General features: G+C 38.6%; 1 protein-coding gene across 3 annotated transcripts in view; it reads left to right on the forward strand.

The window, feature by feature from the left end:
* The window catches only part of STK32A (serine/threonine kinase 32A), a 112774-nt gene that overhangs the window by 30385 nt on the left and 54753 nt on the right, over positions 1-27636 (forward strand). For all 3 annotated transcript variants that reach the window (XM_024576970.4, XM_045185146.3, XM_053927014.2), the window contains exons 3-5: positions 1945-2000; positions 3406-3557; positions 23007-23180. In XM_024576970.4, the coding sequence (XP_024432738.1) occupies positions 1945-2000; positions 3406-3557; positions 23007-23180 (382 nt within the window). The remainder of the gene's footprint in view (positions 1-1944; positions 2001-3405; positions 3558-23006; positions 23181-27636) is intronic.

Below are 27636 nucleotides of genomic sequence, written 5' to 3' on the forward strand. Positions count from 1 at the left end.
GTGTTTTATCTAGGAGGATCATTCTCATTTTTACTGATGAGAAAATGGAGACAGAGAGAGTCTGTCATTACCACAATTCACAGCATTATTTTGAGTCTAAATCCGGTATTATTTATAATATACATACTGACTCACATGATTGAATGGCATTTTTGCTAGACCTACAGTGATTTGGGAGTTCAGAGAAGGAAGTGATGACTAAGTCTGTCAATGTAAGAAACATCCAAACCTGTAGAGAATTTTCATGAGTTTATTTGAGCCAAACTGACAACAGTTGTCAGGAAGCAAAATCTCAATGGATTGAGAGAATGGTCTGGAAAATGGCAGTTTTGCCACACATTTTATATATTACAATCAAAGGAGAAGACATAAGGGGGTTACATAAAATCCACTGGTGATAGATTAGGGAGGCAGGAGAAAGCAAAGCAGGGAAATCTCTGAGATTGAAATGGAGAGACAAAAACTTCTTTTATGTAGTGAATAGAGGATAGTTAACAATTAATATGTACAGCCCATAAAGATGGCATGTGGGGGAAGAAGATGACAATGAGGGGCTCTGTGTGCTGGTGCAGTGACTGTGCCCTGAGGGGTCTGGAAAAGGGGAAGACTCTGACATTCCAAAGCTATGTTGTCATAGCTTTGTCATGGTGTTGTCAAAAACACCATGGACAGGCTCAATTAAGGTAGAGACTGACCTTTGTCAGGGAAGATTCTAGTTGATGACATGACTCTGCTTTTGTTAGACAGTTTTGATTTCAGACCAGCCTATGTGGTTATGTTAGGTCTCTGAGTCTGTACGGCTGCCATGCAGGCCTCCCCTGAGCTTGTCAGGTTTGGGATGTGGCCCCCTTTTCATTCACAAGTCATGTTACAAAAATGCTTTGACCCTCAGAAAGCTCGGAAAAACCTTAGAGGTTGCTTTAGTTGTTTCTCTTTCCTTCAGAAAGAGCTAATCTAATTATTCTTTTTTAAAAAGAGAGACAAAATATATCTTTTAAAGAGAAGCGTAGTACCTTTCAGTGTTTCCCAACCTTTTCTCAATGAACTCTTATAAGCACTCATTTGGAGTTTTACTTGTCTAAATCCTTATTTCAAAAACCAGGAAACAAATGGAACATTTTCTCAAAATCTTTGAGGCAAGAAACCAAAGACTGTCACCTAAGAGAATCTATATTTCTCACTTCTCATAACCAAGCACTTCGTGATCACTGACCCAGGCCACCTACAAACACCTACTTCTTCTGCCTCCTTGCAGCTGAAGTGTTAAAACAGCAGATGGGAACGACCATCTTGACTTCATACACCCTTCAGGAGACCTCTGCACACACGTTTGTGCTAATCTCTTAGATAGGACCTTGGGGATCAGCTCATTCTATGAACTTACAAGTGTCATAGTGTCTTGCTTGGGAAAATTGAATTATTAAGATACAAAAGAGTGGGTGTAAGGAGAAGACATTTAAAGTGCTGATCCTTAGTACAGCCAGACCCACCAAGGACCAGAACTCCCCGTAATCGTCTGTGTTCAGTGATGCTGCCCCCAACCTTGCCACCTATGTGAAATCCCCTTACATGCTCTTAGAGCCTCACTACTTTATCCTTAACATGCATCAGGAGTTTTAATTGTCCACTCACTTTTGTGACTGTTTAATCCTTATGGGTTTCATTCCACATGGAGCGTTCCCTAGACTACAGGCTGCATACAGGCAGAGATGAGATTCCTACTCTATTATTACTATACCCTCGAGTGCTAAGCACTGTTATTAAGCCATAATATAATATCAGGTTCAAGAAGTATTTATTGGATGAGTGAATGGACATTTTACAGTAATCTGGAATATTGTTTTAAACCAGGTCCTTCGGTTTAGTCCAATCTTTACTTACTATTTATTAGCTACTAAAGGACAACTGAGAATCACTCACAATGTTCTTCTGTTTGTCTTACAGTCAACTTTGACCACTTTGAAATTCTGCGAGCCATTGGGAAAGGCAGTTTTGGGAAGGTGAGAATCCAAATGATTAACCACCAGCAGGGTTAGGTAGCTTAGGGAACAGAGACTCCAATGTTTGGGTTACTAAGTTACCTGGCCCACAAGGAATGATAATTCAGGGATGTTTTTATTATGGATTTTTATAAAATCATCACCACAATTTGAGGAAAACATGAGACAGGTAGCTACCATATTTTGCCATGTATAATACACACTATTTTTGCCCAAATTTTTGAGGGAAAAGTAAAGATGAGCATTATACATGGGTAATACCTGAAATACCTTGTATTCATTCTTGTGTTTTGTAATTATTTGTTACATAAAATTTCTTGTACCATAATATGTTAAAAAATGCTAAAATTCCTTTATCATACAGAAACAAGTATCTAAATATAAATAAAGAAATACATAATTGGATTAAAAAATTAAAACAAAAGCTTTTTTCCTCAAAGTCTGGGCCAAAAATGTGGGTGCACATTATACACAACAAAATATGGTACATAATGAACATCTTAGAACTATCTCAAAGTCAAATCTGTTTACTCTCACTGGAATTTAAGACTTCATCTCTACTCTAATGGAGAGAGTAGGATTTCAGAATCATGTTCAAATTGTTACCAGTACACTCAGTAACAGGTATCTAATCAATGTAAGCATTAAATCTTTTCATGTGGAAAAGATGTCACCTGATTTCTGTTTTTCCCAAGTTGTATCATGTTTTTATTAAAAAAAAAAAACCTTACCATGAAAAATACACATATCCAGTCTAATTTTTCATAAGAAACTTCTAGATTCAAATCCTGATTATTAGTTCCTTAGTGGAGATGTATCTTGAGAATATTTAATATTTCATATTTTGTGAGAAGAATGAGTTTGTATTTTAAAATTATTTTCTGTCTACATTATCAGGCATTATATAAACCTCTAAACAATTTTCAAAAATATGGACATTGTGTTTCATTTTATCCCAGTGCTAGTTAGTAATACCACTTATGGTTGTAAACAAGAATTTTTTGCACAATGTCATTCAGCTTGACACTTTAGTCCATTCATTTAAGTCACTCAAAGCAGAATAAGGATGTCATTTGCTAGGGGAAGATTCCTGACAAAGAATTTGGCAGCTATTTTGGCAGCTATTTTTTCTAAAATGCTGTTTAAAAAATAAAATCCCCAAAGCAAAACCAGGCAAACTTGTTTGAGAAAGCAGAGATTTAGGAATTGACCTGGTTTCAGCAGAAGGAAATGAAGTTTTTCACTCTGAAATTAGAACTAAGCAGTAACTTTAGCATAAGAGAATTTGCAAGAGATAAAGCCTCCACACCCCACTGAACCACTGAAGAATGAGTCTGGTGTTGTCGCTCATTACTATGATCTGTCTTCTTCCTAACCACTTTCTTAATCTAATTTGCCCCATTAGGTCTGCATTGTTCAGAAGAATGATACCAAGAAGATGTATGCGATGAAATACATGAACAAACAGAAGTGTGTCGAGCGTAATGAAGTGAGAAATGTCTTCAAGGAACTCCAGATCATGCAGGGTCTGGAGCATCCTTTCCTGGTTAATTTGTGGTAGGTGGATTTTCTGCTTCTCTGAATGGAGACACTACCCCCTCTACCCGAAATTCTGTGACATAAACAACCTGTCTTGATTTCTAGGTGTGCATTTGCAAAGTCCTTATTAGGATCTTCCTCAAGGACTTTTGTTCTCCTTAGTGTCTTTGACTTGATAAGGAAACAACATAGTTGTTCTGTTGTCACCAATAACTACTGCTTGGTCAGGTTATCACGGTTTCTCTTGCCCTTGAGGTCAAATTTTATTTTATTTCATTTTTTTAAATATTCATTTATTCATTTTTTAAAGAGAGAGGAAGGGAGGGAGAGAGACATCAATGTGAGAAACATTGATCAGTTGCCTCTTGCATGCACCCCAACCAGGGATCAAACCCACAACCTAGGCATGTGCTCTGACTGGAAATCCAACTGGTGACTTTTTGCTTTGCGAGACGATGCGCAACCAACTGAGCCACCCTAGTCAGAGCCAATTTTTACTTTGTAAAGCATTGTAATTAAATAGGTTGAACGAATGAGTTCAGATGTCTTCTTACTCATTAGATACTTTTCCCCCATTAACTGTGGGACAGACTTTGGGTAAAAAGAGTGCGTCACTGGCTAACATGATATTGATCTTCAGAATATGCACAAAGTGCTTTCTTCTTTAAATGGCTAGCACCAAAATGGGTTTCCTTGTAGCAAGCTTCTTAAGCAGCCAGCTATCTTCCTGAGGGTTGGAAAAAGACAGGTGCTGTCTTCTCACCAAACTGCTTTTTAAAGATTTTATTTATTTACTTTTAGAGAGGGGGAAAGGGAGGGAGAGAAACATCAATATGCAAGAGACACGTGAATTAGTTGTTTCTTGCTTGCCCCCAGCTGGGAACCCAGCCCACAACCCAGGCATGTGTCCCGAGTGGGAATCAAACTGGTGACTTCTTGGTTCTCAGGACAGCCCTAAATCCACTGAGCCACACCAGCTGGGGCACCAAACAGGTTTTAACAGAGCTGGAGCTAACTATGTTATCTGCTCTCAAGGCCATGATCATAATCCAAGGCTTAAAAGACAAAGCTTACATTGTCTATTACTTCCTGCTCTTTTGTTCTGTGTGGAGGTCTTCCTGTCTCATTTTGCTCTCCATTTTAATGTAGCCATTATGTTAAGAGCTGATTCTTAAAGCTAATTCAGTATGACTTATTCAAATATGCATACCAAACAGTGCTTACTAGCCAAGGCAAGAAAAAAGGTCTTTATTCAGAGAGTACTAATGGAAGAATAATTGAAATGTCACTGTGTGTTTAGGGACATTCCTCTGGAGGAATCAGTGCATTAAACCTGTCTCCCTCCATCTTTAATTAACACACTTCACTTAATAGACAATTTACTCAAATGCTATGCCACTGTTGAAAAGAAGATGGCTCTGTGTGACTTGGAAATGGGTCTGTTACAGTTTATGCACTACGGAGACATGGTAGAGTTTAATTTTGGCTCAGGCTCAGTGGATTTAATCAGTATTTTAGAGTGGCCTATTCAAAATGCGGCCATGTAAAGAATGAAACGGAGGCAGCTCTTTCTTCTCCATCCTTAGCAATCATCAGATTGCCTTTTCTTCCCTCTCTCTCCACCCTGCAAATGAGGAAGTACTCTCACTGTACAGGCTTTTTGTTCAAAGCCACATTTTCCTTCTTCAAAAGTTCAACCAGCTCATTTTCTCTTTTTAAGATCAGGAACCATTCATAAAGACAGACTTAGCATTTTACTCTTTCTGCCTGTCCCTCATAGCTGAGCAGGCAAGAGTGACTTCATTCTAGTCCCATTTCCCCCCTACAACATGGGTCTTATAAGACTTTAAGCTGACCCGAGTTTGCAGACTTGCTGTTTGCTACGTTGTGTCATTCCAGATGATATTTTGTCCTCCACGTATGCCAACTTGGTGACCATATGACGTTTGTCCTGTCCTTCCCATCTTCTTATACTGCATTTCACAGTGGAACATTGGGCACCATTAATATTGACAGAGAAGAGAGAAGAGACACTCCACTTCTCACCCCATGATTCTAGCACCACATTCAGAACTGAACACTGGGAGAGGTACAGTTCCTAAAAGTGCAGGAGAAAACCCTTCTGTCTTTCAAACCCGGAGCTACAGATCATCAGATTGAATATTAATTCCTTCTGATAAATGCTTTCTGCCTTAGTAAGTACAGCATAGTAAATGTGAGTGACTCTTCTCACAACTATTAAGCATCTTGCAGTACTTCTGGAGGTGTGTTTATAAGCAATCTTTATCATTGTTAAGTCACATTGTTCTAAGATAGGGTTAATGTGTGTAACGTGGGTTGTTTTCATGAATGAAATGAGACAAAGTGCTGTGCTCAATGACCAGTATGTAGTAAGCATTACACAAATTCTAGTTCTTTTGTTCTTTCTTGCTCCATTAAGATACAGCATTCTGAACATGCCCATCACTGAACACCCAAAAGACAGATTTGAATGGTGCTTGGACCCATGGCATAATGAGACGTTGTGTGGTGGGGCAGGGGGAGGTCTTCAACTCATTTTCAATAAGAGCTATATTTTGTCTTGTTTTGTTTTCCACCCTCATTCTGCAAATCAAAGAAAAAAGATAAAATAATCCCCAGTATGTTATGTATTACTTAATCAATATTTGTGTCTTGGGTTTAATAGATTTATCTTTCATCCCCAAAGCTTCAGGAGACAATTTTCTTAAGTTATAAATACAATAGCAGCAATATTTTTGCATTCCTTTGTACCCCTTTCTGTACTTTAGTTTACTGATATCCCATGTAGGCCTCTCAATATTGCTTTTAATAATCTTCCCATGGATGCTCAAAGTGTCTCTTACCGTGGGGGCTGTGTTCAGAAAATTCTGGGCTTCAGGTTTAGGGAAAAAACAAATTGTTTCTCTTTGAAGCAGGTTTATTTTTTTTTAAGTTGGTGTGTATATATATATATATATATATATATATATATATATATATAAATACATATATATATATATATATATAAATACATGCCTGTATGATATTTGAAAAATTTTCTGCTCATTACAGCAAACCAAAAAACATAGAAAACTGCATAGAAAAATAAATTATCACCCTTAAGATGTTGGCGTGTACTTTCCAGTAAAATATCTACATTTGGTTTTCTGTTTTTGATCATGCATTAGCCTCGTTCATTTCTTCATTCATGTATATATCTACTGAGCATCACAGACAAGTTGTAATTAGGGTTGTCAGGTAAAGTACAATATGCACAATTCCACTTGAACTTCGGATAAATAAGCAATAACTTTTACTATATGTCCCAATCGTGCGGGACATACTTTAACTGAAAATCACTCATTATTTGAATTTCTAATTTAAGTGGGCATCTCGTGTTTTTATTTGCTGCATCTGGCAACCGAATTTTCACAGGGGCCCACACAGTGGGGAGGCAGTGGTCAGCAGGGGCAAATGGAGCTCCTGATCTGCCTGACATTTCCATTACCCACAAGAGGTTGACTTTGTCAAATGGCACATGAATATACGAACTGTGAGAAGTGCATTGAAGGGACTAAGCGTCCAGAGGAGTGTGTGTGTTTTAAGGGGTTTCAGGGAAGGAAATCCATCCATTAGTCTGGGAGCAGCAGTCAGTGTTCAGGGTGAAAGAACATTCTGATTAAAACTCAACCTCCCAGCCTCTCTGAACCTGGCCCACTCGGAACACAGTCCTCAGATGTAGGCCAGGTTATAAAGTGAAGGCTGCCTGTCAGGGCTGGCATCCAGGAAAAGCAAATAAAATCTTCCTGCGGGTGCCTCACTGGGACCTGCTAACAAAGCCCTGGCAACCCACAGCCTGCAAACAAACGGGTCCCAGCCATGCCCAGCTCAGCTGGTTCCCCAAGCGGCTTTTGTTAATTGAGATTAAGCCTGCAGCTGCACACAGCTCCTTGGGGCTCCACTTTCTCCTGAGCCCAGCTCTCTCCTTACCCCCTTCTCTTGTTCCTGTGAACAGAAAGGGCCCATGTGTCATTTCAGGGAATTAGGAGATGAGGTGGCTGGTTTTCAGAGGAAAGGACCACTTCTACTGGGAGTGTAAAAAGGGGTTCCTGCCTGATGGCTGAACAGAGCTGACTGAGTGGGCTCCCTGGCAGACACCTCCATCAGCTGTGACTCAGAAACCAGAGTTTGTGCGGGGAATCACAGGCTAGGAGAACTCAGGGTAGGCTCAGAGGCACAGCGTCAGTGAAAATGATAGTGTATTTATCCTAACAGTCTTGGTTGATAAGGATTATTATTCCTACTTAATACTTGAAGAAACAAGCTCAGAGAGGTTGATTAATTTTTCCAGAATCACACAGCTAGGAATTGGCAGAGCCAGGACTCAAACCTGGGAATTCTAATGTCAAAGCCTCTGCTCTTCTGACTATACTATACCATCCTCTATAGACATCTTGTGAGACTCCCTTCCAAAATCTTGTGGAAGGAAAGCAAATTTATTTTGTTTATTGTCTTTCACACCACAAGAATACAAAATCCATGAGGCAGGTGTGGTTGTGTTTTGTTCACTGCCTCAGTCCCTAGCTCCTATAATAGTGAGTACGTGCTCACTACATATCTGTTGAATGAATGACTGATTGAATGAATGAATGGAGTAAGTTAGTGGTGGGACCAGGATTCTGGCCCCTGGTTCTTTGCTCTTTTCCCACCGTGCCGCTGTCACCTGGTGCACACTCACAAATATCCCTTCATTTAGTCACTCCCACTCCAAGATCTTTGCAGTCCTTGAGGTCAGAGAGACCTGAGTTTGAGTCCCTGCTTCACCACTCAGTAACTGTAAATTGAGCAAGATACCGTATGTCTTCTGCTTGGTTTCCAGTCTCAGAGATGCCCCACTTTGCTTTCTCCTGCCTCCCTAATCTACCACCCATGGATTCCATGTGACCGTCCTCACATCTTCTCCTTTGATTCTAATGTGTAAAATAATCTGTAAAACTGCCATTCTCCAGAGCATTTTCTCAGTCCATTCAGATTTTGCTTCCCGGCAATTTTCATCAGTTTGGCTCAAATAAACTCTTACAATGCTTTATTTCTTAGACTGGATGTTCTTTTGTTGACACACATTTCACTCTTTATAATTAGGGTGTTTCTAGTTGGAGACTTTCGCAATTAGTTTTGCTATTGGCATTCTTGTTTGTGTCTTTGGTGAACAAAAGTCCACATATTTTGGGGTGTAAACCTAGGAATAAATCACTGGATCCTAGGGTTAGTGGGAAAATTAGTTTCCAAAGGAACTGTACTATTTTACACATACATCAGCAATGTATGAGAATTCAAATTGCTCTAAAATCTCACCAACGTTTGGTACTGTGAGTTTCTTCACAGATAGGCATTCCAACAAATGTGTAATGGTTTCCAATTATGGCTTTAGTTTGTATGGCCGGTGACTTATGAATTTGGGCACATTTTTATATGTTTCTTGGCCGTTTAGAATCCTCCTTTGAGAAGTGCCTGAGTCCTTTGTCCATCTTCCTATTAGTTGCCTTTTATTCTCATTGACATGTAAGAGTTCTTTACACTATATTCTGCATGCAGCCCTTTTTTGGATATAAATTATTTGTTCCATCTGTGACTTTCCTTTTTAATCCATGATAGTACTTAAAAAACAATCAAGTATCTTGTATTTAGGTATAATTTATCAATCTTTCCCTTTATGGATAGTGCTTTCTGTGTTCCTGTTTAGAAATTTTTGCCTATACCGATGTGAAATTATTCTATTCTGTTTGCTGTTTTAACTTACACATTTGGACTTATAATTCAGGGTTAAGATTCATTTTTTTCCCCATTTATCTAATTAACCCAAAAACATTCATTGAAGAGTTTGTCCTTTTCTTACTGCACACAATATCACATTTGTATTAGTCAAATTATGATAAATGTGTGGGTTTCTAGACTTTGTTCTCTGGATCTACTTTATGTTTATCACCCATATTTAATTTCTGTCATTTTATCCTGGTAAAGAATTCAGTCACATACTTATTTTCCTTCTGAGTTAATTTGATTGTAATTGGCCCTTTGTAATTCCATATAAATTTCACAGTCAGCTTGTTAATATATATATTTTAAAGCTGCTGGTATTTATATTGGATTATATTGAAATTATACATTAATTCAAAGATAATTATTTTCTTTTTAAAAATTATATCTTCCAATTTATAAATTATATATAGATATCTATCTCCCTGTGTATTTAGACATTCTTCAGTTTCTTTGGTTTCAGTCTTTAGTGTGGAAATGTAACAGATCTTTCCTTAGATTTATTCACTGTATTTAGTGTTTTTGATATGATTACAAATAGTAATAACTTATCAAAATTTTATCTCTAGTAATTTGTTGCTTATATACCAAAATACAATTGATTTTTAATACATGGTGGGGCAAAAGTAAATTCACAGTTGTATGTAAACAAAGAGTTTATTTTTGTATTGTTTATTAATTATTGTATCATTTGCCACATGAACAACTGTGAACCCACTTTTACGCCACCCTGCGTTGCCTTTGTGTCCAGTGCCCTTGTTCAAATTCTCTTCTTAATTCTACTAATTGGCCTGTAGATTCTTTTGGATTTTCAATATTTACAATTATGTCACTAAATATTTATGCCAGTTTTAGTTCTTGTTTTCCAACCGTCTTATTTTTTATTTTCACATCTATTGCACTTGCGTTGAGAACAATGTTGAATAAATGTATAGTGGACATTCTTGTCTGTCTGTCCAGATTTTACAGGGAGATTTCCAGAATTTCAAGATTTCATCTGATATTTTCTGTAGGCTCTTTTAAAAAATATATTTATTAAAGATTTTATTTATTTTTAGAGAAAGGGGAAAGGAGGGAGAGAAACATCAATGTGTGGTTGCCTCTCATGCACCCCCACTAGGGACCTGGCCTGCAACCCAGGCATGTGCCCTGACTGGGAATCAAACAAGCAATCTTTTGGTTCATAGGCTGGCACTCAGTCCACAGAGCCACACCAGCCAGGGCGGCTGTAGGTGCTTTGTAGACATCCTTTATCACAATAAGGAAGTTCCCTTTCAGTCCTAGTTTGCTAGACTTCCTCTTTTTTTTTAATTGAGAAGGGGTATTAAATTTTATCAAATGCATTTTCTTTTATATTGTTATCATTTCTATTGTGTGAAGTAGTAGATTAATCGATTTGCAAGTCTTAAAACAACCTTGATTTCTTAAACTCTAGCTGGTTGTGATCTATTAAAATAAATTCTAGTTGGTTATGTTCTATTATCCTTTTGTATATGTAGCACTGAATACTATAATGTATATTTATCTTTTTATTTATATATTAAATTATTTTATTTATAAGTACTTATTTTATTATATCATTTAAGAGGTGCATGCACTAGGGTGAGTGCAGAGGGTATGAGCCCAGTTGAGAGGATGGAATTGGGAATGTAGGGCAGAAAGGAGATGGCTGGAGCGAGCTTCTGAAGCTGATGAGAGGGACATGACTCAGAGCACAGGTAAACGAGCTGCCTTCGGTGGGCATGGGGGCGCTTCTTTCACTGTACTAGGAGGCAAGACAGAGAAGGCATGATTTTGTGAGTTGGTAAATTTGTTAGTGGGCAAGTGAAGTAGTTCTCATGTCATTGCCTCGGTGACATATGAGTTCATCAGCTGAGAATGAGGAGTGTGCACATACGTGAAATTTTAAGGAGAGAAGTGCTAGGTGATTGAAAACATGACATCAATAGAGACTTAGAATGGGATTATCTAAGTATCAACTTGAGACTTGTGGTTATGAATTTCAAGTGAATCCAATAAGCGCTGTTTCGTGTTTTTCTCCTTTAAGTGCACTTAATAGATGCTATTTTTTTGTTGCATTTTAAAGAATATAGGTGGGTTTAATCATGACTGGGGATTAATTGGGAAAGGAGTCCTCACTATGACAAAGTTTAATGAGTTGAAAAGTACATTTTTAGGAAGCAGGCTAAAGAAGTAGATTGTTGGGGGAAACTTAAGGAAATCACACATATGTAAAGTCACTCTTTAAGGCAGCTTATATTTTTGAGGTACTACGCTAAGATATTACCCACATTATCTTATATGTCTTCACATACTGGCCTCATATATCTCCATATATTAATATTTATCTCATGTATCTGCAGATATCATATGTCCCCTTACAAAGATGATTAGCTAAAGATGAGAGGTTTGATTCCCTAACCAAATCACAAAACCAGAAAGTGTTAGCAAATCTGGATTCCAAATCCCACCCTCCAAATTCTCTAAGATCCTCAGTGTTAACTGATATTTTATTTTATTAACTTACATAGGAATCCTTACCTCCAAATCTCTAAAACCAAACTTTTAAAAATTAAATTCAAGTGCAAAATCAATTTAAAAAATGTAAGAGCTATTTAAAAATAAATGGCTGACATGTGATAATGCTTTAGTGAAACAAAATCACCACTTAATATACTCCAGTTTGAGAAAAATCATTCTGCCTATTCCTGCCTTGCTGGTAGTGTTCTATCCACTGGATATCAGGAACAGAGATGGATGGAAGATCCACATGAGATGAAAGCAGAGGCAGGAATGATCAAGACCTTTCTGAAGATGCAATTGATCTAGTTTGGCTATAAACACTAATCAGGTGAAGGGAAGTGGGGTGCATTAAAAATGAAGAGGCAAGAAGGAGGGCATGAAGGACAAAACAAGAATTTCTGTAATTGGTAGCAGTGCTGGGAAATCCTCTCTTCACCCTGAAATTCTGAGACTGGGTTGGTAACTTGGTCAGTAAGTGAGTAAACTGCCTCTCTGCCTATAGAGGCAAAAGGTTGACCACAACTGGGGCCAGATGAACATTTTGCCTTTCTTCTTCATCCACTCTGGAGATGTGGCCAGTCAAAATGTGCGACTCAGCACATCCAGGACCTCTCCCAGCTCAGGTGGTGCTGCCTAGCCACTGTCAGAACCACAAGTGGCTGTTTGTCATCCCACCGACAGCCCAAACTCTCCCCACATGGACTGTCTCTCTGTAATCAGCCTATGAGTCTTATGAAGCACAAAAAGTGTTAACTTCTAAAATGGACTTTTCTGAACCACTGGTAAACACTATGGGTCAAAGTGTGATTTCATTGTTCCTCATTATCATCTGAGCTTGAGTCTTGGCTTTTCCTTTCATATGGGTACCGATGTCTTTTATTCCCCTTGGCCTGTTAACTGGCTTTTCTATTCTCTGAGGTAACTGTCTCAAGAGATTCTGCAGAAAATAATCACAGCCAAATTTTCCCCTGAGAGGCTTCATAAATGAAAGAGAGGAAGGGAGGGAGAAAGAGAGGAAGAGAAACATCGATGAGTGAGAGATACATGGATAGGTTGCCTCTCCCATGCCACCCACTGGGGACCTGGCCCACAACCTAAGCATGTGCTAACATCTCCAGAGCCAGTACAGATGAGCTGACGGGTCACAAAATATCCTTCAGTGCTCTGGCCAGAGGAAGGTCAGGGCTGAAGGAAAACCAATGACTGCATCGGAATGTCAGAAAAATAATTAGTAACCTGTTATATGTGACTTTAAAAAAAAATCACCTACAAATTTTTTCATTGTGTGAGTCATGGATTTTTATTCATTTTATTTGAGGCTATAGTTTGTGGTCCAAATCAGGTAGTATGTGTAATACTTTCTCTGAGGCTTTTGTGACCCCCTACGATGAAAATTAGGTCCTTCTGAAAGTAAAAATAAATAAATAAAAAATGAGCAAAAATGAAATAATAGGTTCTTCTGTGAGTCTTTATCATGGTCTCTTACACTTCTCTCTTACAGCCCTTAGCATGTGTTTTAACTGCATATTTGCTTGTGTAAATATGTGTTTATCTGTTATAGATGATTAGGAAGAGGGGAACCACACTCCTTGGTTTATTCCTTTATTCCAGCACCATGTACAAGTAAACAAACATACGATAGATATTTGTCAAATGGTCATTGAATAAACAAGTGCTCACTATGGACCACCCGCGAGGGTGGGGGTTGCTGATGGATACAGAGATGAGCAAAACACAAATTCCTCACATTGTTCATCAAATGAGGAATTCAGGCAAAAAAATATTAATGGTCACAATGCAATATAACATAATGTAACCATCTATGTAGCTAGGTTTCTGGAGTACTCTGTAACAGAGAAATGGCTGGGCGTGTGGAAGTGCAGAGAGAGAAACACAGAGGGGTAGCATGTAATTTGTGTTTGACAAGAATAGGTCAGGAAAGCCCTGGCCTGGTTAGAGTGTCATCCTGATACACCAAGGTTGCAGGTTTGATCCCCAGTCAGGCCACATACAAGAATCAACCAATGAATGCAGAAATAAGTGGAACAACAAATTGATGTTTCTCTCTCACTTGCTCTCCTTTCATGTCTCTTTTAAAAATTAATAAATTAAAAGAATAGGTCAGGAATAACTAAAGTACAGGAAAGATGAACTTAGACCAATGGTATTAATGTACAAAAAAATTCTTTTGTTTAAAATTTACACAGAATTTTCTTCTGCCTATAAAGGAAGTTTTAATGAACATTTATCATAACTCTTATGTGGCAGTTCCCTCACCCATTCTACTCACTGGCAAAATGATCTACATAAACTCTGAATCATCCATTTTCATGGATTTTAGGTATATGAGTGTTTAACCTGTACATACACTCATTATGTGCAAGAGAGAAGGAGGTCATCTGTGGGTTTTTGCAGTGCCATTGAAGGTGTGCTTTTTCCTTGGAGGACTTTCTAGGGCTACTTGTGAGACAAAGTGCTATGCAAGTTTCAAATGTTCTTGCTGTCTCCTGGGTTTTTCTGAAGTTAAAAACTTCTGGAAATTGGGCAACATACACTAGAGAGAGGATATGGGGAAGTAGGAGCTCTTGTATATTGCTGTTGAGAATCCAAAATGATACACCTTCTATCGAGATTAATTTGGCAATACTGAGCAAGAATTGGATATGACATTACTTTTTGTTTTAAAAAATCTTTATCCTAGGGAATGCACTTCTAGGAATCTATACCAAAGTGATCCTGGTCAGAATACAAAAAGACATTTGCTTCAAGATGTTCACTGTTATACCACCAGTAATAGCAAAAGACTAGAAACAACCTGAACATCCTTCAGTGGGAAATAGGTTGAGCATTATTATGAACTTAGGATGTGTTTCTCTTAGCTTACCTTTATCTATGACAAATATCTTTATTTATTTCTATCTGTTTTCTGAAAAATCCTAGTAAGAATAAGAACCAGATTGCAGTAAACATGCCAACCTCCCAGATAGTCTAGTAGGGGAAATATACAAGATAGGCAGGAATGTCTTTTCACATCAGAAAGTCATAGTTATCAAAACCTCCTACGGTCATTTCAAAGTAACATATGATCCAACTTAACTATGTTTCTACTGGTCAAAGAACAGACATGAACTGAATGTCAATAAGGGTAATAATATCAAACCCATGATTTCATTATTTGAAAAAAACTTGGTGATTTTTTTTGGAGGACTCTAGGAAACCAACACATCATTTTGAAAGTGGCAAATAAAGACTTAAAATTGTTTTACCTTTCCTAATAGGAACTGTACCTGAGAGTAACCAAATGATTGATAAAAGCCAATTTTTCTTTACAAAAGTCCTCCAGCTAAAATACAAAGGAGAAATGATAGAACTTAAATATCACAACCCCTAAGGAATTTTTGCATCTAGGCATTCAAATGGTTAATGGCTGATAATACCATGAAAAGATACCCTTATTAATTCTACGCCTTCTGATCAAAGAACACATACTATGTATACATCTGTGAAGTAGTCTTTCCACCAAAAAATCAAACCTGAATCTGAACAAGTCTCAAAATCTAATTTTCATGAAATATGGAGTTGTGGAACCCATAGAAAAACATGGCATGAATGCAATCAGTGAAATTCAGATTGTAGAAATGCTACAGAAAAAAAAATGATTTGGTTTCTTCAACAAAACATTACTCGAAGTGAAAGGAGAGTTGATCAGGTAATCTATAGAATTAAAAAAAAGATTTTTTAAGGCACATAAACCAAAGGTAATATATGAATCTTATCTGAATTCATTTAGATGACTCAAATAACCTATAAACTTTTTAAAGGAAGATTTAAAGAACAATCAGGGAAATGTGAAATTGTGTATTTGATGAAAGGTACTAGATAATTTATATAGATTAGAAGCTGACTTATCTGTGTTAGTTCCTTTCCTGATGAGACGACATATATTATTCTTATTCCTTTTTTATTAAAATACATTTGACACATAACATTGTGCAAATGTAAGGTGTATGATATGTTAACTTGATACACACACACAGTAAGATTGTTGCCATTGAAGTGATAATGAGAACTTATATCATGTTACATAATCATCTTTTCTTTTTAGTGCTTAGAATCCTTAAGCCCTAGTCTCTTAGCAACTTTGATGATTATAATGCAATATTGTCTATCTTCACTATACTGTTTACTATTCATGGCAAAGAAGACAACATAGATATATCAGAGTCAAAGGAAATATTTTTGTTATATTTGTAAAGCTTTAAAATATAAAACTATAAATAAAAAATTACTTATAATCTTACCATTTAGATAATTGGTTATCTTATTTTCAGAAAAATTGTATGCATATATTGGCATATGTATGTAATATGTTTATTTTTCTTTTATGCTTGTGTGTATATCCTTTTAAAATACATTCTAAGCATCTATATACTATATACTATAATGCATGTTATGGTATAAATATTACATCTGTATATTATAATGCATATTACATACTATAATGCATATTATAGTATAAACAGTGTTTTCCCTCACTTTTTCTTCATATCTTAAAAATCTTTTCATATCAGAATATAGATCTGCCTCATTTTTAAAAATCCTGTATAATCTGTAACATGAATTTACCATAATTTACTTGCATGTCCTCCTACTGATGGACATGAACATTGTATTTGATTTTATATAATGTAATGAGTATCCTTATAAGTACATCTTAGTATAATTTTTCAAGTGTATCCATAGTGAAAGTTCAGGCTCAGTGAAATTACAGGCTCAGAAACCCTGTGTTTTTTTCAAGAGGGATTTCCAACTTGTCTTCATCAGTGGTTTCTCCAAATTAACCTCTGTTCAGAGCACAGGAGAGCTCCTGTTTCTCCATGTCCTCACCAACAGCGGCTCTTGACAAGCCCTGGTGGAAATGCTCCACTCTGGTACTTGAGTGAGAAGTCATGACATGCTTGTTTAGATGTAAAACCCCTCCCTCTAAATTCATAGTAGCAAAGAGCTGCTGTCTCAGCTCGGTTCCAGGGTCATCCAAGCCAGTTACCTTTCTTTACCCTCAGCTTGTCATGCAGGCTGGGGCATATCAGCTAAACACACACGCACACACACGCACACAACTGAGTATAGTTTGATAAACTGTTGAAATCAAACATTTGCAAACCTCAGTTTTTAAATGTTGTCATGGTAAATTAGTTGGGGGAAATAATACTAGTTTGGCTTTATTTCTTTATGAATTTCACACTAGGGACACTTTAGAAAATTACTCCAGAGCCACAAGAAGAGACATAGGATGGGCAGTTGTGTGAAAGAATAGTTTTAAAATTCAAATCTGTACTGAATGAACAGGACACTGTACCCTAACCTCCTCTTCGTCCATTCTTCAGGGGACTCTTCTCACAAGGGCTAATGCCTTTCCTAAATGGAAAAGCCTGCCATGAACACCGCTGTTCAGAGTCCAAAAACCACAGATAATTGTTGTATTGCTTTAGCACAGAGGACAATATCAGTTCTTAAAACTTCTGTAAAGGTCCCTGGCCAAAGATAGAAATGCCCCAGCATTGGAATGAGACTATCCAGGAAGCCTACAAATTGAATTTTGAGAGCTGACTTGAAGGGCATTTAAATAATTATCTTGGCAGGATTTTATTATAGGGCCCCGGATGTTTTTTCTCTCATGAACTTGGCTGGGCTTTGTCACACAGCATGTCTGTAAACTGCATGGGGTTAGATGCAATCCAGCCTCCACAATTTCCTAACTTGTGATTCTAGAGCAAACACGTATTTAACCTCTCTCTACACTAGAATGTTGTTTCTCTACTCAATATCCTCTTTTTTTAATGACAATTTTATTGAGGTATTTTTTCACATCATACAGTTTACCCATTCCCAATGATCTTTAGCAACTTCCTGAGTGGTGCAACCATCACTATAGATCAATTTTAGAGCCTTTTCTCCCTTCCACTATGATCCCTCATGCCCCTTTGGAGTTAATTCCCATTCTCATCCTGAGCCCCAGGCAACCAATATTCTGTATCTATAAATCTGCCTTTTCTGGCAATTTTATATAAATGGAATTATAGACACGTGATCTCTTATGCCTGGCTTCTTTCACTTTTGGCCTAATGTTGATGGGGTTCATCAATGTTGTAGTATGTGTTACTAGTTTCTTCCTTCTTAGTGCTTAACAGTGCTTCATGAGTAGTAGAATGTTCACTATTTGTTTAAGACAGTTATCAAGACAGTATAAGACATTTAGAAATGGGGAAGTGAAAGTCTTTCAATCTTTTTCTTCTTTAAAATTATTTTGGCTATTCTAGGTGTTTGGCATTTTCTCATAGATTGTAGGACTTGCTCTAAATTCACGTGTGATATTTAGCGCAGGCCTGCCTGAAGCCTATGCATTTTCCATTTGTGTTTTCCTTCAGTGTGTTTTTAAATCGATTTTATCTTTGAAATCAATCAGTTTCTTCTTCTCCAATATCCAGTGGCTTTGAGAAGCAATAACTAATATCAGTCATGTGTTTCCCTTGCTTTGCTAGATGGAGATGTAAAAACCAACCCTTGCTTAGGCAGAGTTTAAGTTAGGATTTGGCACAATAGGTCTGCAATAGGCAGCAGCTTCCCTTGGGTCATGTTTTTTTTTTACTGCAACCCATAGGAAGTAAGACATTTTCCACCACAACCTTGTGGATATACTCATAGAGACACACACTGTATTCACAAGAACAAAGTTTCATAAACAATGTCTAGCCTTACATGTTAATAACATTTATTCTATGTTATTCAATCTATTTTATTTCTTCAATGAACAGCCAAACTGATTTCACAACCCATTAATGGGTGATGATTCACAATTTGAAAAACAATTGAATAATATTTTCAGTCTCTTTCAATATTCAGATTCAGGTTAATCTCAAGATGGCCTCCATGAGACAACTCCAGGCATGTGATTTCTTTGAACTTAATTAGGTAAACATGCTAACTTTTAAAAATAGAAACTAGGGAATGTTTTGTACCACAGACCCACCCAAAACTTGTGTGTATAACTCAGTTGGTTGGAGCATTGACCCATGAACCAAAAGGTTGGGAGTTTGATTCCCGGTCAGGGTACTTGCCTAGATTGTGGGTTTAATCCCTGGTGGGTGCACATATGGGAGTCAACCCACTGATGTTTCTCTCTCACATCAATGTTGTTCTCTCTAAAATCAATATGCATATTTTTATAAAAGTTTTAAAACTTGTGTGTTAATCTTGCTTTTCTCTTTCCCTTCTTTAGTTCATTAATTTTTTTTTCTACCACTATTTGTAGAGTACACACTTCAGACCTTGTACAGGTACCAAGGATTCAAGGATGAGTAAAAGCAGTCATGCATTCTCATCTCACGGTGGGAAGGAAGGCAGTTCATCCAAAAGCATACAGATAAATATTTTTAAATTACATTGAATTGAAGTGGTGAAAGCAGACATCCTTGTCTTGTTCCTGATCTTATTGGTAAAACTTTTAGTTTTCTCCCATTGAGTATGATGTTGGCTGTAGGTTTCTCATATATGGCCTTTATTATGTTGCAGTATGCTCCCTCTATTCCCACTTTGCTGAGCATTTTTATCATAAATAGTTGCCATACCTTATCAAATGCTTCCCCCACATCTATTGATATGATCATGTGATTTTTGTCTTTCCTTTTGTTTATGTGATGTATTACATTTATTGATTTGCGAATATTGTACCATCCTTGCATCCCTGGGATGAATCCCACTTAGCCATGGTGTATGATCGTTTTAATGTATTGCTGGATGCAGATTGCCAATATTTTGTTGAGGATGGTGGGGGGGGGGATGAACACAACTGTATTTGAACAACAAAAAAGGAAAAAGAATTAAATTACAGTAAGATCTGTGAGCAAGACTACGGCATTGTCTGTGAGCCAGGATTTAATGTGGACAGTGAGAAATGTCTCTGAGAAGTGACCCTTAGGCTGAGACTGAAAGATCAGTAGAAAATAACTAGGCAGTAGACAGCCTTGGGTCACACCACATCACAAGCTTCCAAGGCTAGAGGAAGGCATGAGCCAGTAATTGATAAATGAAAGGAAAAAACCTTAAAGGTAAGTCTAGAAAAGTAAACAGGGCCAGACCATACAGGGTCCCGAAGACCATGGAAAGAGATGAAAGCATTTTACAAGGCTGAATAACATGCGACTCACATTTAAACATGTGACTGTGATGTGTAGAGTGGATTGGAGAGAGCTAAGAATAGCCTATTGCAGTGGTCTGGGTCAGACATGGTAGAGGAGGGTACGGTAGGTGAGCTTTTGTTACTTCGTTAGTCTTGCTGAGCACACTTTGCAATGCCTTTCACGTGTATCGGGACCAGAGTTGTTCATTTTGGAGCTGGCAACTAAGAAATAAATAAGCCACGATATAACATACCAAAAAAAAAGTTATGGAAACACAACAGTGAGTCTATGTGATAAATGGTAGAGATATGAAAAAAACCTCTTTTCTTTAAAAAAAAATCAGAATATGATATGAATTTGCATATTCTAGTTATCACCAAACTGTGTTAGACCCATATATTTTACCTGGGACAGTTCTGGAAAATAAAATACTTATCTTCCCTCCCTCTGAGAGTTTCAGATCTGATGTGATGAAGGAGAAAGATGATTTTAATGGCCAAACCATGAATAAATAAATTTATATTCACACCAGGCAAGGGAAGCATGTTGCCTTTTGCCTTTGCTTATTTTTCCTTAATTCATAATTCCCGACATGATTGAACATTGTTGTTATCTTGCCACAATGGGCATCTTTTTTAGTCTGTTTTTTCAGTAAAAATAGCTTAACTGAAGTCCCAATAAAAAAGTTTGTTCGTTGACTTTGATAAAACCATTGTCCCCACTTTGAGTTAAATGGCATCATGCGAGAGAGTCCTCTGGTTTGTTACCTGATTTCTGCCCTCTACCTGCCTCCAGTGGGGAGCTGAAGGCAGCCACGGCTGCTCTGAATCCCAACCCAGTCTGCATAGGCTGTCTCCATGGGTATCTAGATAGATATGTTCGTAGTCGGCACTCTTTTCTTCCTTCTTTGGTACCCAGTCATCATCCACCTCACCATCCCTCCCCATTCACTGGCCATGCCCAAAGACTGCTCACATCCCACCAGCAATCTCGGTTTCTATTATATTAGCTAAGAGGACCCTAAGGTACAACAGGTCCCACACATGATTATGTATTAATTAGCACCTTGTTGCTTACTGAAAGAACTGTAAAACACAACCAATATAATGTTTAGCGGTGCAGCTGGAAAGATTGTGAACCACACAGCCCAGGCACCTTTCCTGGTACCCATTAAACCAAAGGCAGAGATGACCAGCCAGTCATTGCATCAAGGTGAAGAATATCATTCCCTAAAAGGCAATGCCAAGGATGTGTTTCTGATTTTTACATAGCATTTCCTGTGTTTCTGTCTAAACTGCTCCCAGGGGCTTACTTTCTGACACCTTCTGTGTGACTCAGACTACTGTGGGAATCACGATTTTATCTATTGAACAAGTAAACATCAGGACAGTTATTCCTCATTAGAATGTTACTGCCTCAGATTAACGCTTCATAGAACTTCTCTTTTTCTGTTCGTTTTCAGTGAAGTCCCTTCCTTATCCTTCAGCATGATGATCATTATAAAGAACAAAAGTACAAAGTACAGTTCTCCTATCATTGATATTCTACGTTTGTTTCCCAAGCAAAGAATCTGTCACTAGGAATTGGTTTGCATCTCTGGACTCTGCTGGCAGGCACTTAATTCCTAGTTCAAGAAAAACTTGAAAGTGTGATTTCAGTGATACGATGTCAAAAGAAACGTCAAAACAGTGTTGCTAGTGAGAGCTCTATTGTGATGAGTGCTTGTGTCTCTGCTTTGAGAGAAACAAAACGAATCAAAGCAGCAGGAATGCATTTTTACAGGAGATTCTTTGCAAACACCAGAGACCAGATCTGCTCTCCTGTGGCTCATTTCCTCTTCCGATCCCTCCTCCCTGGCTGTGTTCCTTCAGGTATGAAGCCCATGTCTGATCATACCTCCCTTCGGTGTCTCTTGGACACCTGTAGACTCTGAATGAGCTCCTTTCCTGGGACCTGCCCTCTGCCTTCCTTCTCTAGGCTCAAGCTCCCCCATCATACCTGTTATTCCAGAAAACCCAAACTATTTCCTCTCCCCACTCACACTCTGTTCTTTCCCATGTCTGTGCTCAATATATGTAACTTTCTCTTTCAAATCTGACTTTTGGACCCAGAGAAGACTTCAGCTCAACCACCTATTGGGTGCTTGACCTTGGCAAGTTACTTAACCTTCAGTTAGCCTTGATTTCCTTATTTGTAAAATGGGAGCGTGAGAGCAGCATTGTGGGACCCATAGGGTAACAATGTTGAGTGCTTCTGAGCCTGCCCCAGGGAAGGCGCTTGGTAGAAGTATTAGCGGCATTAGCTTTATTTTTTAGTTATGGTTATTGTCACTGTCCTTTAGGATTTAGCTCAGGTTTTACCTCTGCTGAGAAGCTTTCCCTTACCTCCCCATCTCAAAGACTGGGTGAATTACTTCCTTGTACTGTGCACTTTCTTCTTTATTGCCTCCTTTATATATTTTTCTTATCATTAGTGTGGGTACATGATTTCTCATAATGTTGCCGGGCAATGAAGTTGTTAGCCTGGAAAATGGGCATGAGAATGCTTCAAGGAGGCCTCATAATCCACATTTTATGGACCTCCTGCAACAGTGTGGTTAGGATATGCTTGTTAATAACAAGTGAATAAATGGGTTTTCTTTATTACCTTGGTTTAATAGCTTTGTCAGCTAACTGTTAATAAGTACATACTATATGCCAGGTATGACTTAGATGTTATACTTTATTCTTTACTATGATCAAATGTGCTAGATATTCTTATTAATCTGGTCTTATACATGTGGAAACTAAGGGCCCAGGGTAATAGAGTGAGTAGAGACGACCTACTCCCAAAACCTGACCTCTTAGCTCACTAGCACTCTGCTCTGATCTGTAGGGGGTCATTTGCCTCTGGGAGTCTTCAGTGGGCAGCTGTATTATATACATTTTCATTTCTAATTCTATTCCAGGTACTCCTTCCAAGATGAGGAAGACATGTTCATGGTAGTGGACCTCCTGCTGGGTGGGGACCTGCGTTATCACCTGCAGCAGAACGTCCGTTTCCAGGAAGACACTGTGAAGCTCTTCATCTGTGAGCTGACCATGGCCCTGGACTACCTGCAGAGCCAGCGCATCATTCACAGGTCAGTCAAGTCCAAGGAGACAGACAGCCTTGGGCTGAGTGCACAGGAGAGAATTCACAAGGTACTTGTTGAACATGACATTTAACCCTCACCTAATTCTTACAACAGCCCCTTGAGGTAGGTTTTGGTCCTTATTTCACAGATTAAAAAAAACAAAACAGCTAAGTACATTGTGTCCAAGACCAGAATCAATGAATATTGGTGCTGTATTATAACTAAGCTTAGACACAGAGGAGAGAGGTGACATATAGGAACTTAGCAAATATTAAAAGCATGAATTGAAATAGAAATGAAGGAAATTCAAGGGAAGGAAGAAAAATCTCTGGGAAGGAAATCAGAGCCCTAACATCTGCCTGTTCTACAGGCTGTGTTGAGTCCCTCTTCTGTGTGTTGCAAAGACGTCACCTTGACATGTCTCATTCACTGGGGACATTTGTGTTGAGTAAAGACAAACAAATACAGTTGAGCCTTGAACAATGGACGGGGTTAAGGGTGCTAACCCCCTATTCAATTGAAAATTTGCACATAATTTTGACTCCCCCCAAACTTAACAGTCATCCTTCAGTATCCTCAGTCTCTGGCATGAGGGGGCGAGGATGGTTTCTAGCCCACCCCTGCCATGGGTACCAAAATTTACAGATGCTCAGGTCCCTTAAATAAAATGGGGCAGCACAATGCATACATCTCTGTACCCAAGGATTCCCAACCTTGGACAGAAAATACTGTATTTACTCCATGGTTGGTTGAATCCACAGGTGCCAGACTGTAGGTACAAGAATGGCTGACTGAGTATTGGAAAAAACCCACATGGTGGTGGACCTGTGCAGTTCAAACCCATGCTGTTTAAGGGGCAACTGCAACAAAGCAGCCATAAACCCAACTAGGGGGGAAAGATAATAATACTTTATATTTGTAAAGCAATTGATAGTTTTAATGATGATTTCTTGTACATCTCACTTGATCCCTCATGATATGTTTAGAACACATACAGTTAGATCAGTACTAAATGCGAGAAAACCACAATAGGGGGAATTTAAATTATCATCCAGGTTACTGATAAGAAGTTTGAACCCAATCACCATCAAAGCAGTGACTGTTTCCTGATGACATGCCGGGCACTGCTAAGTGCCTTCATATGTTCTCTTATTAAATTCCCAAAACTGAAGGAGGATTCCGCACGTCATGACAGTATCCCCACTACACAGAGGAGAACACTGTGGCTCAAAGCTTTGCCAAGGACAAACCGCAGGCAAATGGCACTGTCGGGATTTATATAAACTCAGTTCTTCCTGGTCCTAAAGTCAGAGCTCTTTCTGCAGCCCCACTTGTATTAATGGCACACATGAAATATATGCATTAATTAATTACACATCATTAAATGAAAAATCACCACGTGTGACTGCCACTGTCATCTCTAATCCTTGAAGAATTTGTTGAGTTTTTAAGTATCAATACAATTATGTCTCATTTAGTAAAAATTTGGCTAGATAACTTTTTTGCTTGACAGGAGTTAACATTTACGTGGAATTTACCTGCATTAATGCAGAGCCTGTGGATGAAGAGGTAACATAATCACTGATAGGTTTTCTGTGCAGGAACCATGGATCAATTTTTTTTTCACCTTGGCTCTGTACACTTACACAGTTATTATTTAATTTCCGGTCTTTAGAAGGGCCTATTTGTATTGGAAACATGCTCTTCGGAAAAACAGATAAATGGAAAGCAGACCAGCGAATCACGGTGTAGGCTCTTGGAAGTAAATTTACACACCTGTCGTTTTGTCAATAACTGGGGTCCTGTTCGCCAGCGATCTCTCTCTCAGACTGGCTCCCATGTTGGTTCCTGGTCTCCGCAGTACTTTCTGAGACCGTTTCATGTTTTTGTCCTGCAGACCTGCCCAGAGCCTCCACGCTCACTCATCCTACCCCAGACCTCCACCCCACAGTCTGTTTTGGTTGCTGACATTACAGGTCCCAGAAAGGAGACAGGAACTATGGAAAACCAAGCCTTTAACCTTCTCCTTTTTCTGTTTGAATCTGGATCCTGTGTCTTCTTTCTCCGGGGTTCACTTTCCCTGTCACCACAAGTCAAGATGCCCTGAGCATTTCTGCTGTATGCTTAGAACCATGTTCCTAAAGGAATTCCAGAGGAAAAAACCCACACCAGAACAGAAAAATTGATGTAATTGGTACTCTTAAGGAGCTTACTAATCCCAAATATCATTGTTCCAATCTGCTCTTCCTATTTATTTCTCCCATGATAATTTTGCCACTTTAATAAGAAACAAAGGGTTAACTTTCTGTTCCTTGCCCTTCACATACCCACAGTTATTACTTTATGCCTATCTTCAGAAAGCCCTCTTTATAAACTGAAATGTCTCCTCACAATAGCAAATGAGTAGAAGGCAAACGCAATGACATTTTGAACACTGTGTTAAATGAGTGGCATCCTTCTGGGATCAGAAAACAATTCAGGTGAATTTCTCATGCCTGCAAGGCTCCCCTACTTCCTCAGGTGCATAGCAATCACAGCATCTTGTACCTCTCCTGAGGAGTTGTGACATTTATGGTGTGTAATTAAGTAATGTCCATTTGCTCTACTAAGCTGTAAACTCCATGAGCTAGGGCCATGTGTGTTTTGCTTTTCATTGTATAATCAGCATGCAGCAAGAGTTATGAGGAAATTGACTCTGCCTGAACCACACAGAGACAAAATGAAAATACAGGACATGAAAACCAAACACTTTTAGACCTACCTTGGTCTTCACATTGGGTAATCATATCATCCATCATCCAAACCAGAGTACTCCTGAGGATGAAAGGAGTTGCTGTTATTAATTATGCTGGGACAACAGGCAAACCTCAAAAATAGTCTGGGAAAATCTGGATACCTGTCAATATCATTAAGGCTTTACAAGCCAGTAGCGACCAAATGATGTGGATCCTGGCCAGCAGGATCCTGTGTTGTGGCAGCAATAGACAAATACACACAGACTACAGAAATCCTGTGGAGAAAAAGGGACGGCATGGCCACTCTCTTAAGTGAGAGAGGGCGAGAGGGCTATATAGAGCCCGAGAGAGCTGACCCCTGCCTGGACAGGCTTTTATTGCTTTTCTGGGCACATTACATCCAGGATGACCCTCATTTACTATGCACAGGTTCACCACAGGTGATTACCTTTTAAGGACAACAAAGGACAGAATATTGCTAATTACTTCAAAGAGAAGGATGTTACAGCTCAAGCAGGAAAGTGGTTGAACTGGTTACACTCCATACTTGGGTGGTTTAGCACAGACTTTAGGAAGTTAAAGATACTAAGTAAACATTTGCTGCCTCAATCCAGGGTGAGGGAGTTTTAGCAAAAGCAAGTCTCATAGCAGCCTAGGTACAATGCAGGCCTGATTCCCCACGGGAGAACCTGTCCATGGGCGTGGCCTGCCTGCCAAACCTCGCACCCACTGGCTTTTCCAAGTGGGAGCTGGGATACATTTCCCACACGTGGAACAGTTCCCTATAACCAAATAGGCATTTTAATTGTGAGGGAGCTCTATCAACCATAACTTTCTGCCCTCAGTGTAACGGGGATCAGTTTGAAGTGCTATGAATTTGAACCACATGGCATCAAATAGCTTAAAAAACATGTACATGGTAACATTAGCAGTGCCTCTCTGTCTGTGACATTTAAAGGGTAACAATGGTGGCACTCTGAGGGTGGGGCAGTTAAAAGCATGAAGGACAACAGCGAAGAGAAAGAGGCTTCTGAAGATGTAATTCTCTTTATAAAATTGTTTTTTTTTTCAAAGGAATCAACTAGACAGCTCGGGGTGGGGTTAGGGGTCTGGGGTGGAGGAATTGAGCAAAAAAGAAAAAGAACTCAGGGGCATGGATAACAGTGTGGTGATTGTGGGGGGAGGGGGCTTGGAGGGGGGAAGTGGGAGAGAGTGTAGGGAGGATAAATGGTGATGGAAGTAAAAAACAAAAAGAAACTATTAAAATAAAATATAAATATATATTTTTAAATAATAAGATAAAATCAATAAGCATGGTCATGGGTGAGGAGGGGAAAAAAATAAGAATCAACCAGTTCATGCTGGATTTGATTGGCTCTAAAATAACAAAACAAAACTTCTCTCAGCCACTTGAAAGACTGGATTGTAAAACACCTCCTGAGTTCCAAGATCCTAAAGTGTGAGTGAAAAATAAAGAATCTACGAAATACAGTAGTTTCCCCAGACAAGGAAAGACCATCTGCATAAACCTGCAGCTGCCAAGTATGTGACTTCCTAAATTTAGATTGGAAAGATTTTATCTCTGGATGTGGTAGAAGATTCAGAACTATCCATAGCAGTCAGCAAATATGTGTGCAGCAGAAGGCTTCCATTTTCTGGGAGCTTCCCAGGCACCAGGCACTCCACTAAGAAATTGTGAATTTTTTCACTCAATCTGCCCACAACCC

This window comes from Desmodus rotundus, chromosome 6 (genome assembly GCF_022682495.2).
Source record: "Desmodus rotundus isolate HL8 chromosome 6, HLdesRot8A.1, whole genome shotgun sequence".
Classification (NCBI taxonomy): domain Eukaryota; kingdom Metazoa; phylum Chordata; class Mammalia; order Chiroptera; family Phyllostomidae; genus Desmodus; species Desmodus rotundus.